Source organism: Nyctereutes procyonoides, unplaced genomic scaffold (assembly GCF_905146905.1).
Source record: "Nyctereutes procyonoides isolate TBG_1078 unplaced genomic scaffold, NYPRO_anot_genome, whole genome shotgun sequence".
NCBI classification, from domain to species: Eukaryota; Metazoa; Chordata; class Mammalia; order Carnivora; family Canidae; genus Nyctereutes; species Nyctereutes procyonoides.
Window position 1 is genome coordinate 90,616,474 of NW_026575125.1, and position 16,215 is coordinate 90,632,688.

At 37.1% G+C, this 16,215-nt stretch overlaps 1 protein-coding gene across 2 annotated transcripts in view; it reads right to left on the bottom strand.

The window, feature by feature from the left end:
* Window positions 1–11,244: 11,244 nt before the first annotated feature.
* Window positions 11,245–16,215, bottom strand: part of CUL4B (cullin 4B) — a 36,650-nt gene continuing 31,679 nt past the window's right edge. For both annotated transcript variants that reach the window (XM_055338357.1, XM_055338358.1), the window contains 2 exons: window positions 15,274–15,426; window positions 11,245–13,548 (listed from right to left, as the gene is read on the bottom strand). In XM_055338357.1, coding sequence (XP_055194332.1) covers window positions 13,453–13,548; window positions 15,274–15,426 — 249 coding nt within the window. In that variant the 3' untranslated portion in view covers window positions 11,245–13,452. The remainder of the gene's footprint in view (window positions 13,549–15,273; window positions 15,427–16,215) is intronic.

Here is a 16,215-nt window from a genome sequence, read left to right on the forward strand (position 1 = left end):
GGTAACCAAGAAATGTGTGGCTAGAAAAATATTTCTTTTTTTTAAGATTTTATTTATTTATTCATAGAGACACGGGGGGGGGGGGCGGGGGGCAGAGGCACAGGCAGAGGGAGAAGCTCCAGGGTCCCCAGGATCACACCCCAGGCTGCAGGCGGCGCTAAACCACTGCGCCACCGGGGCTGCCCTAGAAAAATATTTCTTTAAAAAAATATTATTCATAAGACACACAATGAAAGAGGCAGAGACATAGGCAGAGCAAGAAACAGGCTCCCCATGAGGAGGGCGATGCAGGACTCACTCAATCCCTGGTGGGGGATCACGCCCTGAGCCGAAGGCAGATACTCAACTACTGAGCCACTCAGGCATCCCTAGAAAAATATTTCAAGGCAAAAACATCCTAGTTAAAGAAAAACAAACTTACATTCAACCTACATCAAATTTGTGAAAGATGTACTTCAGAAGGAAAAGAATGAACAACTCTGAAATGCCAAAAGGAATGACAAAGAAAAAAATTGGAAAATACGTAAACTATTCATTGTATAAAATAATTTGTTCATTTATTCAGCAAGTATTTATCACCTACTGTAGTAGACTGAATAATGTCTACCCAAGATATCAGATCCTAATCCCTAGAACCTATAAAATGTCACCTTATTTGGAAAAAGGATTTTTGCCTGTATGATTAAAGATTTTGAAATGAGATTATTTTGAATTACCTGAGTGGTTCCAAAATGCCATCACAAGTGTCCCTATAGGACAGAGGCAGAGAGTTATTACAGAGTAGAGAAGAAAGCCATATAATAGAAGCACAGTCAGAGAAGATGCTATGCTGCTAGCTTTGAAGATGGAGGAAGGGGGACAAGAGCCAAGGAATGCAAGGAATGCAACTCTAGATATTGGAAAAGCCAAGGAAACTGACTTTCCCCTAGAGCCTCTAGGGGGCGTGTCGCCTTGCCAACACTTTGATTTCAGCCCAGTGAAGCTGCCAACCTCTGGTGCCTATAACTCTGAGGAATTAATTTCTGCGAATTTAAGTCACTAAATTTCTGGTGATTTGTTACAGCAGCCACAGGAAACTAATGCACCTATTAGAGCTAGACACTGCTCTAAGTGTTTGAGATAATCAAGGAACAAACAAGGATACCTGGCTGGCTCAGCGGTTGGTCTGCCTTTGGCTCAGGGTGTGATCCTGGAGTCCCCGATGAGTCCTGCATCCAGCTCCCTGCTTGGAGCCTGCTCCTCCCTCTGCCTGTCTTTGTCTCTCTCATGAATAAATAAAATCTTTTTTAAAAAATCAAGGAACAAACAAAAATCTTAAACTTTACTTAACTAGTGCTCGCTTTGGCAGCACATACACTAAACTTGGAGCTTAAACTCTACTCTAGTGGAGAAAACAGACAACATACCATTAAACAGGTAAACTACGTACTGTACTAGAAGGTAACAAGTGACACGTGAAAAAGGAAAAAAAGAGCAGGGTAAGTGAGGAATCAGGAATGTGTGTTGTAGGGTTGGTAGGTAAGTGGATATTTTAAACACAGTGGCTATGGCAAGCCTTGTTGAAAAAGTGGTGTCTGAGCAGACTTTTCATTTGTGGTGTTTATTTTAAAAAAGAGGACAAAACTAAAATACTGGATAATACCACATAAGCTGAGAAAGAGGTGATCAGTATCTAAAGTGTTCTAACATCCATATTAATTTGGAATAATTTATATTAACTTGAGACTTTGTTAAGCATATATGCTAACATATCAAGGGTAATCAAGAAAAGAACAGAAACAGAATATGTAATTTCCAAATTAAGTCATGATGGAAAATGGAAATAAACAAAATTCAATTTTTTAAGCTGAGAAAGGAGATAAAGCAAAGGAAATTAGCACAGATAGCAACCAGTAAGATGTTAGAAACAAATACAAATAAATGTGACCACAGAGATGCAAGTGGATGTAATTTGCCAGTTAAAAGTCAAGAGATTGTCAAAAAAAAAGGGGGCAAAGAGGGAAAATCCACCTAAAATGGAGAGACATCCCTAAAATATAAGAACACAGAAAGGCTGACAGTTAAGCAATGAAGAAATATACCAAGCAAATGCTAGCCAAGTCAGAGTGCTTATATTAATATAGGACAAAACAGAATTTAAAATGCATTGTTTGGGATTGAGAGGGTCACTAGAGCAGGATAAAAGGTGGGATATTGTAATGCTCCTTTCTCAATTTTTGATAGGTTAAAACTGAAGACAAAAAATTAGTAACAATACAGAATATTCAAAGAACCTAGTTAACAAACTTGGCTGGAAACTATGAATATTTACGTATAAGTCTTCTCATGCACATGAAGCATGATTCTCCAATGTGGAACCGCTTGATCATAGGGTTTGTACATTTTCATGAAACACTACAGATAGAATTCAAGTTCTGTGTACCCCTCTACCTTATTCTCTTTCATCCTCTCCCAAGAGATTAGCACTATCCTGGATGTGGTGTTTATCATTCTAATTTAAAAATTTTACTAGTTCAAATGTTTGTGTACATATGTCCTTCAACATTAAAACGTATTATTTATACTTTTAAATTTTAAAGAAGGAATTTGGGGCAGCCTGGGTGGCTCAGCGGTTTAGCGCAGCATTCAGCCCAGGATGTGATCCTGGAGACCCAGGATCAAGTCCACATCAGGTTCCTTGCAGGGAGCCTGCTTCTCCTTCTGCCTGTGTCTCTGCCTCTCTCTCTCTGTGTCTTCCATGAAAAAATAAAATCTTTTAAAAAAAATAAAGAAGGGCATCCCTGGGTGGCGCAGCGGTTTAGCGCCTGCCTTTGGCCCAGGGCGCGATCCTGGAGACCAGGAATCGAATCCCACATCCGGCTCCCGGTGCATGGAGCCCGCTTCTCCCCTGCCTATGTCTCTGCCTCTCTCTCTCTCTCTGTGTGTGACTATCATAAATAAATAAAAATTAAAAAAAATAAAGGAATTTTAATTATTTACTTTTCATAAGTTATTTAAAATTTATATAAATGGGGGGCACCTGGCTGGCTCAGTCAGAAGAGCATGCCACTCTTGATCTCAGGGTTGTGAGTTTGAGCCCCACGCTGGGTGAAGAGATTACTTAAAAAAACTTAAAAAAATAAAACTTATGTAAGTGGTGTCATACTGAATGTGTACTCCACCTTGCATTTTTCACCATTATTTTAGAGATTTATCTGTTGCTGTAGTACTAATTCATTCAAATGTTATGCAACATTTATTATAAATTTTATAGATTTATATATAAATTTGAAATTTAACTGTTATATACTTTAAAATGTATCACAATTTATCAGTTTATTGTGCTGCTGAACACAATGTCCCAATTTTTTTTACTAATTACAGATGATACAGATGATATAGAAATAAATATTCTTGTGTACTCCTTTGTCCATGATGTGAGAATTCCTCTAGAATATATATCTAGGATTAGAATTGTTCAGTCATAAAATGTGAGCACCTTTTGACTTTACAGAACATCACCATATTGCTTTTTAAAGTAGTTGTGCCAATTTATATCACCACCATCGAGTTTACATTGCTGATCACAAATGTCGTTTAGTACTGAGACTTTTCCATCTTTGCCAATCTGATGCATGTGAAATTGTACCTGTTTTATTTTGCATCCCCACTATTAGATTGATATTATAAATTCGTTGGCCATTGGGGTTTCCTGTTCTGTGAATTGCCTCTTCATTCTTTGCTCACTTTTGAGTCACCTGTTTTTCTACTAAGCTTGTAATTTACACGCAGTAAAATTCACTTTGGTGTACACTTCCAAGTTTTAACAAATACAAAATGTAACTCCACAATTAATATACAAAACAGTTCCACTGCCTCTTGAGATACCTTCTTACTCTCCCCTTGTGGGTCAAGTCCCTCTTCCCACACCAACCCATGCTAACCATTAATCTGTCTTCCACTCTGGTGGAACAAGACAGAAGGTCAATAAGGGAACAGGACTTGAACACAATGCACATTCTTGAGAATGTTTTAAAAGACTTTATTTATTTATTCAAGAGAGACACAGAAAGAGAGGCAGAGACATAGGCAGAGGGAGAAGCAAGCTCACTGAGGGGGGCTTGATGCAGGACTCAAACCCAGGATGCCGGCATCACACCCTGAGCCAAAGGCAGGCACTCAACCACTGAGCCACCCCGGCATCCCTACAATGCACATTCTTAAGTCCAAATGGAATATTCATTCTCCTGGAAAAATCCTATGTTAGGCCACAAAACAAGTCTCAATAAATTAAAAAAAAGACTTAATCATACACAGGGTCTTCTCTGACCACAATGAAAAAAAACTAGAAATCAATAACAGAAAAGTGAACAGTTAACAATATGTAAAAATAACACAACACACTCTTAAATTACAAATATATCAAAAAAGGAAACCACAATGGAAATTAGAAAGTGCTGAGATGAATGAAAATACTGTACTAAAACTCAACGAATCATAAATTAAAAAAAAAAAGGGATCCCTGGGTGGCGCAGCGGTTTGGCGCCCGCCTTTGGCCCAGGGCGCGATCCTGGAGACCCAGGATCAAATCCCACGTCAGGCTCCCGGTGCATGGAGCCTGCTTCTCCCTCTGCCTGTGTCTCTGCCTCTCTCTCTCTCATTCTGTGTGACTATCATAAAAAAAATTAAAATAAAATAAAATAAAACTCAACGAGATGCAGCAAAAACAGTGCCAACAGTGGAATGTATAACTGTAAATGCACTACAGTAAAAGTGCATTTGTGCATTCCACATCCAAAAGTGGAATGTATAACTGTAAATGCACTACACTAAAAGAATTTCAAATTAATTAGCTAACTTTTATACCTTAAGGAACTATAAAAAGAGCAAACTAAACTCAGAGCTATCAGAAGGAAGTAAATAATAAAGATTAGAGTGGAAATAACTGGAGAACAGAAAAACAAAAGAGAAAAGCATCAAAGTCAAAAAGTTGGTTCTTTAAAAAGAACAACAAAATTGACAAGCCTTTAGCTAGACTAAGAAAAAGAGAGTAAACTCAAATTACTAAAATCAGAGATGAAGATAGGACATTACGATCAACCTTAAAGAAATGAAACGGATAAAAAAAACCACTATGAACAACTGTACACCAATGAATTGGATAACCAAGATGAAATCAACAAATTCCCAGAAACAAAATTCTAAAACTGATTCAAGAAGAAACAGAAAACCTGAACAGATCTATAAGCAAAGAGATTTAATGAATAATTAAAAATTTCCCCATAGAGAAAAGCTCAGGACCAGATGGCTCCACTGGTGAATTCTATTCAATATTTAAGAATTAACACCAATCCTTCTCAAAGTCTTCCAAAAATAGAAGAGGAAGAAACACTTTGTAACTCCTTCTATTGAGAGAAAAGCCAAAGACGTAAGACTACTATAGACCAGTCAATATCCCTTATGAATATATAACACAAAAATCCTCATCATAATACTAGCAAAACAAACTGAGCAACATATTAAAAGGATTACACACCATGATCAAGTAAGATTTATTTCAGGAATGCAAGGGTGGTTCAACATATGAAAACAAATAAACGGGGCGCCTGGGTGGCTCAGTTCGTTAAGCCTCTGCCTTTGGCTCAGGTCATGATCACAGGGCCCTGGGATCAAGCCCCACATAGGGCTTCCTGCTCAGCAGGGAGTCTGATCCTCCCTCTGCCCTTCCCCTGCTCACGCTTGCTCTCACTCTCTCTTTGAAATTAACAAATATTAAAAAAAGAAAATCAATAATGTATCAATTTGCTAGAAAAGAAAAAAAAAGCCACAACTGTCTGAATTGTTGTAGAAAAAGCATTTGACAAAATTCAACATTCTTTAATGATAGGCAAAAAACTATGAATAGAAGGAAACTTCCTCAACATGAAAAAGGGTATTTGTGAAACCCCCACCACTAATTCATTCTCAGTGGTGAAAGACTGAAAGCTTTCCTCCTAAGATGAGGAACAAGACAAGGATGCCTGCTTTAGCCACTTCTATTGGACGTTATATTGGAAGCTCCTGACAGAGAAATCAGGCAAGAAAAAGAAATAAAGCACATCCAAATTGCAAAGAGAAAAGTAAAACTATCTCTATTTGTAGGTAACAAAGATGCTATATATAGAAAATCCTTAAAAATCCACAAAAATATATTAGAGCTAGTAAACAAATTCAGCAAAGTTGCAGAGTATAAGATCAACACACAAAAACTGTATATGGGGCAGCTGGCTCAGTCAGTAGAGCATGTGACTCTTGATCTCGGGGTTGTAGGTTCGGTTCTAAATTGGGTATAGGGAGTACTTAATAATATATGTGCTGCTTAAGCGATCACAAGAGAGTACTTAAAAATAAAATCTCTTTAAAAACTGTATATGCTAGGGGCACCTGGGTAGCTCAGTCGGTTAAGCATCTCCCTTCAGCTCAGGTCATGATCCCAAAGTTTCAGAATCCAGTCTCGTGTCAGGCTCCCTGCTCAGCAGGGAATCCGCTTCTCCCTCTCCTTCTGCCCCTCCTCCTGACACTTCTCTCTCTTTTGCTCACTCTCTCTCTCTCAAACAAGATCTTTAAAAAAAATTGTATTTGCTAGCAGTGAGCAATCTGAAAAGTAAATTAAGAAAACAATTCAATTTACAACAGCACCAGAAAGAACAAAATACATAAGAACACATTTAAACCAGGTGGCTCAGTTGGTTGGGAGTCCAACTCTTGGTTTTGCCTCAGGTCATGATCTCATAGGTCATGGGATCAAACCCTGCATGTGGTTCTGTGCTCAGTGGGGAGTCTTCTTGAAGATTCTCTCCCTCTGCCTCCCCCTGCCACTCATACATGTGAGTGCTTTCTCACTCTCTAAAATGCATGATCTTAAAAAAAATTTCTTTCAGTAATATTTTGTACTTTTCACTGTACAAGTCTTTTATATCACCCTGGTTAAATGTGTTCCTACGTATTTTGTTCTTTTCTTAAAGTCCTAAAACAAGTGGTTTAAAAATGTAAAGACATTGGGGTGCCTGGGTGGCTCAAATATCTGACTCTTGATTTCAGCTCAGGTCATGATCTCAGGGTTGTGAGATCAAGCCCTGCATTGGGCTCTGTGCTGGGTGCAGAGCCTGTTTGAGAATTCTCTCTCTCAGGACGCCTGGGTGGCTCAGTGGTTGAGTGTCTGACTTCAGCTCAGGGCATGATCCTGGGTCCTGGAATCGAGTCCCACGTAGGGATCCCTGCATGGAGCCTGCTTCTCCCTCTGCCTGTGTCTCTGCCTCTCGCTCTGTGTCTCTCATGAATAAATAAAATCTTAAAAAAATAAAAATAAAATTGGCCCAAAGGAAGGGTGCCTAGGTGGCTCGGTTGGTAGAACATGAGATTTGATCTTGGGGTTCTAAGTTCGAGTCCTGCATAGGGCATAGATTACTTTTTTTAAAAGATTTTATTTATTTATTCATGAGAGCCACAGAGACGCAGAGACACAGGCAGAGGGAAAAGCAGGCTCCATGCAGGAGCCCAATGTGGGATTCGATCCTGGAACTCCGGGATCATGCCCTGAGCTGAAGGCAGATGCTCAACCTCTGAGCCACCCAGGTGTCCCCATAGATTACTTTTTAAAGAATCACCATATAACCCAGCCATTCCACTCCTAAGTATATACCCAGATGATTTATAAACAGGGACGTGAACAGATATTTGTCCACAAATCTTCATAGTGTTGCTATGCCACGATTGCAGAAAACAACCCAAATGTACAAAATGCGGTATATACATACACTATTGCTCAACCATAAAATGTAATGAAGTTGAAAAGCATTAAGCTTGAAAGCACGTTAAATGAAAAGAGACACAACAGGTCACATATTGTATGCATGGATATGAAAGACCCAGGCTACGCAAATCCATAGAAATAGAAAACAGATTAGTTCTTTCCAGAGGCTGGATGGAGAAGGAATGGGGATTAATTACTTAACGAGTGCAGGATTTCCTTTTGGGATGATAAAAAGGTTCTAAAACTAGAGAATGGTGATAGTTGCACAAAAGAGCAAACATACCAAAAGTCACTGAACTGTACACTTTAAAACGTTAAAATGGAAAATTTTGTGCTTTATAAAATTTTTTAATTAAAGGTTGTGAGGTGCCTGGATGGCTCAGTCGGTTAAGTGTCTGCTTTCTCAGGTCATGATCTCGGAGTCCTGGGACTGAGTCCCTCATCAGGCTTCTTTTTCAGCGGGGAGTCTGCTTCTCCTTCTCCCCCCTGCCCCTTCCCTCTGCTCATACTGTCTCTTGCACACGTAAGTAAAATCTTTTTTAAAAGAAAAGTTTTTAGGGATCCCTGGGTGGTGCAGCGGTTTAGCGCCTGCCTTTGGCCCAGGGCGCGATCCTGGAGACCCGGGATCGAATCCCACCTCGGGCTCCCGGTGCATGGAGCCTGCTTCTCCCTCTGCCTGTGTCTCTGCCTCTCTCTCTCTCTCTCTCTCTCTGTGACTATCATAAATAAATAAAAATAAAAATAAATTTTAAAAAAAGTTTTTAAAAGATTTTATTACAGTTAGAGGTTATGGGGCACCTGAGTGACTCAGTTGGTTAAGCATTAGACTCTTGATTTTGGCCCAGGCCATGATCTCAAGTTTGTGAGAGAGCCATGTGTTGGTTCCACCCTGGGCATGGAGCCTGCTTAAGATTCTCACTCCCTCTCCCTCTGCATCCTCCCCCCACTCATGCTCTCTCTTGCTCAAAGAAAAAGATAGAGGTTATAAGGAAGAGGTTTTTATAGCTGCAGAACCATAAAATCTTAATGTGTCTCTGCAGCATATTCTTATATTCTACATCAAATAAAAAAAGGTTTTACATGGGGCACCTTGGTGGCTCACTTGGTTAAGTGTCTGCCTTTGGCTCAGGTCGCGATCCCAGGGTCCTGAGATCAAGCCCCAACAAGAGGTTCCCTACAGGACCCTGCTTCTCCCTCTCCCTCTGCCCCTCCCTCTGGCTCCTCTCTCTCAAATAAGTAAAATTTAAAAAAAAAGGTTCTACAAAAGAAAAATTTGATTTCTTTTTACTACGCTAAACACAAATTCTAGGGATTGGAGGGTTTTTTGTAGCTTTTTTTTTTTGTAGCTTTTTTTTTAATTCAAAAGTTGCATGCTCTACTGAGCAAGCAGGCATCCCTAGGGATTGTTAAATATAAAAGTATACTATGTGTCTATTCAAAAAAAGAAATACCTATATAATACTAAGGAAAATAATTGAACAAAATCTTGTATTTGAACAAATCTCTTCATTATTCAAATGTAAAGCATTATTCAAAACCACAATGAGATACCACTTTATTCCAGTTAGAATGGCTAAATTTAACAAGATAGGAAACAAATGTTGGTGAGAATGTGGAGAAAGGGGAACACTCTTACATTGCTGGTGGGAATGCAAGCTGGTACAGCCACTCTGGAAAACAGTATGGAGGTTCCTCAAGAAATTAAAAATAGAGCTACCCTATGACCCAGCAATTGCACTACTGGGTTTTCACCCCAAAGATACAGATGTAGTGAAACAAAGGGGCACCTGCACCCCAATGTTCATAGCAGCAATGTCCACAATAGCTAAATTGTGGAAGGAGCTGAGATGTTCTTCGACAGATGGATAAAGAAGATGTAGTATATATGTGTATGTATGTATATATATATATACATACACACACACACAATGGAGTATTAGTCATCAGAAAGGATGAATATCTGCCATTTACATCTATGTAAATGGAACTGGATGGTATTATGCTAAGTGAAATAAGTCAATTGGATAAAGACAATTATCACATAGTTTTACTCTTATATAGAATATAAGAAATAGTGCAGAGGACTATAAGGGAAGGGAGGGAAAACTGGGCAAAAAACCAGAGAGGGTGACAAACCATGAGAGATTCTTAACTCTGGGAAACAAACTGAGGGTTGCTGAAGGGGAGGTGGGTGAGGGGATGGTAAATGGGTGACGTGAACAGCACTGGGTGATATACACAACTGATGAATTGTTGAAAACTACATCTGAAATTAATGATGTACTATATGTTGGCTAATGGAATTTTAAAAATGTAAAATTAAAAAAAATGTAAAATTTTTGTAGGAAACTTAGTATTGATGGCATTAGCAAGGATACCATATAAAGCATAATTATGCAAATTCCCATTAGTACTGCTCTTTTCTTTTTAATGAACAATATGTTTTGGCAATTTTATGTGGATGACAGAACATGTTTATAACACTTCCTGTCGTTCACAGCATTAAACAGAATGGTCATTAAAACAAAAAAATAGCTGAGTGAAGTAAGTCAATCGGAGAAGGACAAACAGTGTATGTTCTCACTCATTTGTGGAATATGAGTAATAGTGAAGGGGAATATAAGGGAAGGGAGAAAAAATGTGTGGGAGATATCAGAAAGGGACACAGAACATAAAGACTTCTAACTCTGGGAAATGAACTAGGGGTGGTGGAAGGGAGGAGGGCGGGGGGTGGGGGTGAATGGGTGACGGGCACGGAGGGGGACACTTGACGGGATGAGCACTGGGTGTTATTCTGTTTGTTGGTAAATTGAACACCAATAAAAATTAATTTATAAAAAAAAACAGCTAATGTAAAAAAAGATTTATGTATACTAAGATTAAAAAAGAAGCTTCTAAAAACATTGAGACCCGGATGGCTAAACGGAATAAACTGATTTCCTGAACTGTACACACAAGTACAAGATAAGAATTTTCAAGAGTATGGCTAGACATGTTAATAAGACTGTTCCACAGACTCAGGAACTGGGTTCAAAAAAAACCTGATTTCTGGCTTGTTAAGGTCCTTGATGTGCACCTTACAGTGAGAGTATATATGGCCCAGAACTCATATAAATAGAAAAGGAAGATCAACTGCCATTACTAAAACAAAAGCATTTAATCTTTTATTCTTCCCTCAATGTAAATCTAGTTTCACATCAACTTTATGAAACTACTTGACTTTTGAGCATTTGAATCAGTGTTTATACTTGTACTTGATTTTCCTAAAATATGACATTTGAGAATACTCACCTTGAGAATTCCTGGGAATTCTATTCACCCTTTACCAAAACCCTCCCACACATTCCTATAGCATTATCACCAAACCACCAAAATTGACAGATGTGAATTCATTAAATCATAAGGAAGACTTAAAGTTCTGTGGTTTCATAACTTTCTCAAAATATTTGAAATTTTAAAGATCTTCTCCAGAAACTTTTTTTAAATAAAAGTTTTATTGGAGAAAAATAGAACCACCACGTACACAGGGAAAAGAGCACAAAAATTTAACTGATACAGAACAACTGAAAGTCACAATTATCCAATGTTGTTTGCAATTACTTTTCAATTTCTTAAACAGCTCCCCTCAACTTGTTTTTTTTTTAGTATTCTTGCCAATTTTTCAGTTGAAACAGCATCAAGTTTTCAAAAAAATTAAGAGCCTCAGGGAAGGGACCAGCTTTCAATCAAGATAACAAAAGTGACACCGAGAGTCTCCTCCTAACAGGGACCAATTCTATCTAAAAATTTCTTAAGAGTAACTATTGAGTCTTGTGGAATAGTCTATGTATCTCAGAGACCATCAGGGATGAATTAGAACACTGACATAAATGGTCCAGTATGGAGAGAGGACAAACAAAATAGCCACATTTCCTTGTCAGATGAGCTCATGCAAGGAAACCAGGGAGAAGCTCAGAAAATATAGGCAATGGCTGCTCAAAAAGAATTAGGAAGGCATTCTAAATACCACATATTGTTAACAGTGTGCAAGTTAATGCAGTCAGAGAGAGAAAACAGGCAGCTTTTTTTTTTAATAATAGCTGGTTACAGGTCTTGAGAATTCAAGAAAACAATCAATAGTAGACAAAGGAGCCAAAAGTCTCCTCAGTTGACGGTTAAGACCTAGATATTCTTCCTAATGGCTCCAAATAGTCAAGGAAATATACTGTTGCCAAAAGCATCAAAGCAATTCTGATTTTTAAAAATCCAGACAAAATTTTCTGCTTCTCCTCCAAGATCGATTACCTTTCAAGGAAATACAAACCAGGAAGCAAAACAAAAACAAAAACAAAAAAGAACAAAAAACAAACCCAACCACCAAACCCACAGAAACAAACAACCCCCTCCCACTGATGCTAAAGAGAAGCCTTTTTTTTTACTCACATTACCAATTAGAGTAACAATACTTTTGCTATTTTCTACATATGAACAATCCTAGGACATTCCCCTGAAAAGTAGATGTCCAGTGGCTATGAGAACTCTTCAAGAGACTTTGAAAGGAATAAGATCAGCATAATACAGATTTTGAATTTCCCAACTAGAGGGTATATGGGAAAATAAAGGAGAACCTTTATATCTAGGTCTTTAGGAAGTCAGAAGGATGAAAAGTTTATTTAGCAAAATGCAGAGTTGGGGTGCTTCCCAAAACTTTGGTAGAAAAAAGAGGAATGCTAAATCCTAGGAAGCCTGTAACAATCTAGCAATTGGTCCAAGTTAAAGACAAAACTGTCCAAACAACATTAAAGTCTAAAGGAAGCTGAAAACTAGTTGATGAATTTTTGCCTTGTAAAAATTTACAAAACACATGGGTTTTGGTCTCTTTTGCAATGTTCATATTGTATTCATTTTTAATATGAAGAGTTGGATTTTTCTCTCCTACCATGTTCTTCTAGTACGATTGATCAGCAATTTTCTATTTCAGCTATTTTTATAAGTACCTGTTAATCAGAACAGTACACTCAAGGCTAAGCCATATACACACATCCTATGGTCATAAATTGAACATCTAAGGATGTGTATATACAAGAGATTACATAAGCAACTGTCCCTCTACTTGAAAACTTGTTTCCAAATAAGTTTTTTTTAAAACATCCCTTTCAGTGTAACAGAACATTACTTAGTAAAATATCAATAGCTATGACAACTTATTTTTCTTTTCAAGGGAAATCACAAAACAGGTGAACAACCAAGTCCAGGGTGGTTTTTCTATTTGATAAATACATCCAGAACTCTGTACAGTAAATAAAGTTTGCATGCAGTTTAAGTATCTTTAAATGACATTTTAAGCAAATAAACCTTTTGCTTCATAATTAATGGTGTATAAGAACCCCCCCTCCTTTTTTAATAGCCATAGGACCTCTTCCCCAGTTCCAAAGAGGAATCATGAAGACCAGGTACTTTCTTAAGAATTTTCTGCACATCATACTAAATAACATGCAAAGAGTTCAACAACATTCTTCTTAAAGGTTAAGTATTAACTCTTTATATGGGCATGTTAACCACTGAAAAAGTCGACTCAACTATTTCCATTACACTTCATTTGGTCATTGGTAGTATAAAAGAAGTCAAATAATATAGGATCAACAGGTTAGTTTATCCACTGGCTACTTGCATATGATACCAAATACTCGGAGGCCAAGGTTTTATGCAATATAATTGTATTGGTTTGGATTTTCTTTATCTCTTTCCATGTAATCCCGATCAATTAAGGATTCTATTCTCTTCTTAAGATCAGCAGGCTGTAAGAGAAGGCAAATTTTCAGTGCAAACTTTATAATCACTGGCTCAAGCCCATGTACCAATACCCCATTAAAAAAAGAAGTTTTTGCATACTGATTGAATGTATTTAATCTCCTTATTTTTAAAAAAGAAAAGGTATAATGAAAATAAAACCAGATTAAGAAATGTTTTTATACTATACATATACTGTCACATCTTATTACTTTTCTTAGAGAGGTCTTTTGAGAATCAGCTATTCTCTGCAAAAATACAAAAGACTAACTTATCATAACTTCACACGTGGAACATATTATAGTTCAGGAAAACAGAATGCTATTTAGTTTTGCCAAGAAAGTTTGAGAGGATAAGTAGACCCTAAATTGGGCAAAAGCTAGTTCTCAAAGTCAGTTGCATTCTTATAAATTAAGATAAAAAATATATTACAGAAAACACCAATTACAAGAATACTACAGCAAATGGTCTGATAAGTGTAGTAGCCCATAATTCAGATCTCTGTATTTCAGGTTTCATGTAAGATTTACCTGTTACCTACTATAAACAATTTGGATTTTTGAATCCTACTTGTGGTTGAAAAATTGAGAAAGCCTGTAACTTGTTCTCATGATTGCATTCTTAGCTCTTGGATGACAAATTTTCAGTCTTTTGTATTTAGCCTATAAAAGAAAATATAATATCTTGCTAATAGTTTTTCAGATAGTGTAAAATGGCCACTTGATTTGAGAAGGGTAAAGAGCGAAAGCAGTTTGATAGGGCAGCCAAAAACCAATATTTATTATAGTGATCCTCTAACTGCCTTAGTTAGCATCAGTGATCTCTTTGGCTGGAAGTGAAACAGTTGTAAGGTAGAGAGCATCAAGGTAAGACTGTGGTAATGAGAAGGAAGTATTAGGTTTAGAGAAAAGAGAAAGCCTGCCTTATTAGCATTAATAGCTAATGAACACTTATTATGCCAGGCCCAGTGCTAAGTTTTATACATAGATCATTATCTCATTAAACCTCACAATAAACCTATGAGGTAATGCAAGTACTATTATCATCCCCATTTTACAAAACAAGGTGAAGTGATTTAACCTAAGCCCAAAGCTCCTGAGAACCTCAAGAGCCAAGAGTCTATCCAAACTCTACAGAGTGTTTATCATCACAAGGGGTTGGGAATCTTCTAAAAAACACCTTAGAAAACAGGCCAGTAAAACACATTGCCTAAGCCACTTTATTATTGGACATTTACACTGGAGCATGTCCATTTAATGACCAATTTCAGTCGTCAGAACAATTGCTAAACTTTTCCAGAAGATGCCTGATGGTTAATTATCTGTATAAAGTTTTTAATGGACACTTACATAAGCTAACTAAACAGAAGATTTAACTTAAAATAACCAAATCTGTCAAAATACCAAGGTATTTCAAAAAGAAAAAAATAACAAAAATAACAAAGCTCAAAGGAAATATTGTGAATGAACCTGAAAATTTCATACTCATTTAACAGCTAACTTTCAGGTATAAGAGCCCTTAGAGTTTTCCCCTTTGTCACAGCTACCCACATATACTAAACAAAGGGTTTTTTGGGGTGGGGGAGGATCATATACATGAGCATGAGAAATGAAAATTTTTATTCCTCCTAATGGTCTTGAGGCTTTAATCTATGTTTTTAAAATTCATGTCTGAAAACCTAATGTGTTCTTTTATATATAATAAGCTCAATTAAAAAATACAAGAGTACCTACCTTTACTGGAAATTTCAGCTGGTTGTACACTTCTGAAACAAGGAGATTGTGGCTAAGCGTCTTTCTCATCTTCATAATTCGAACAATTGCAGCATCAATTTGATACTGTCTGTCTTGAAATACTCTTTCTGTAGTGCTCGCTTGTTCCTCAACCTAACAAAAAAGTTTTTAAACTTAGAAACTGTACCTGAAGTGAAACTTGGTTGCTTAACCAAACTACATTTTAGGGACATGATACACTATAACGATTTAAATATACTGAATTAAAGAAACCTTATAAACACAGATGACGACAGAAAAAAACCTACAACTCCTTTCTGTCCTAATTATATTGTCCTGTAAAATGAAGTAATGTCAATATTAGTTAATAGAAAAATACCACTTAAAGGTGCCTTTTTAGAAGTAGATATGGCTGATGGAAAATTTACCATTTTCTTTTACTTTGTCTTCAAAATCTTCTAAATGTGTCACAAGGGTTACTGACCAGATTTCTGTAAGACATTAGCTTATCTGCAAAATAGATGGACTCTATCTCTCACTTCAGGTATGGTACTAGCTAAGCTAACTAGAGTCAAACTTTTTAAAACTTAATTTTTATTTTATTAATACATAAATCAGAAATGCAGTGTTAGTGATTATATTTTTCAAGACTAACAGAAATTTAGGTGTTTAGGAGATAGTTTACCAATTTTAATGCTAAAGCAAAAATGTTCATCTTTAGCACTTACATTAAAAGCATAGTTTGGGCTTTTTGCAGTCAATTTCTTTCTGATACAGCATAAATGTTCTACAAGAACACAGTAATCTTTTAAGGGAATATCACACCTTTGATGTGAGTAAGACAGGAACTTGTTTGAGATATTGACCTCTATCCCATATTAACACTTTTCCTCATGTACTGCATGAAACCTTTGGAATCGAAACCAAATGGTTTCAGGAAAT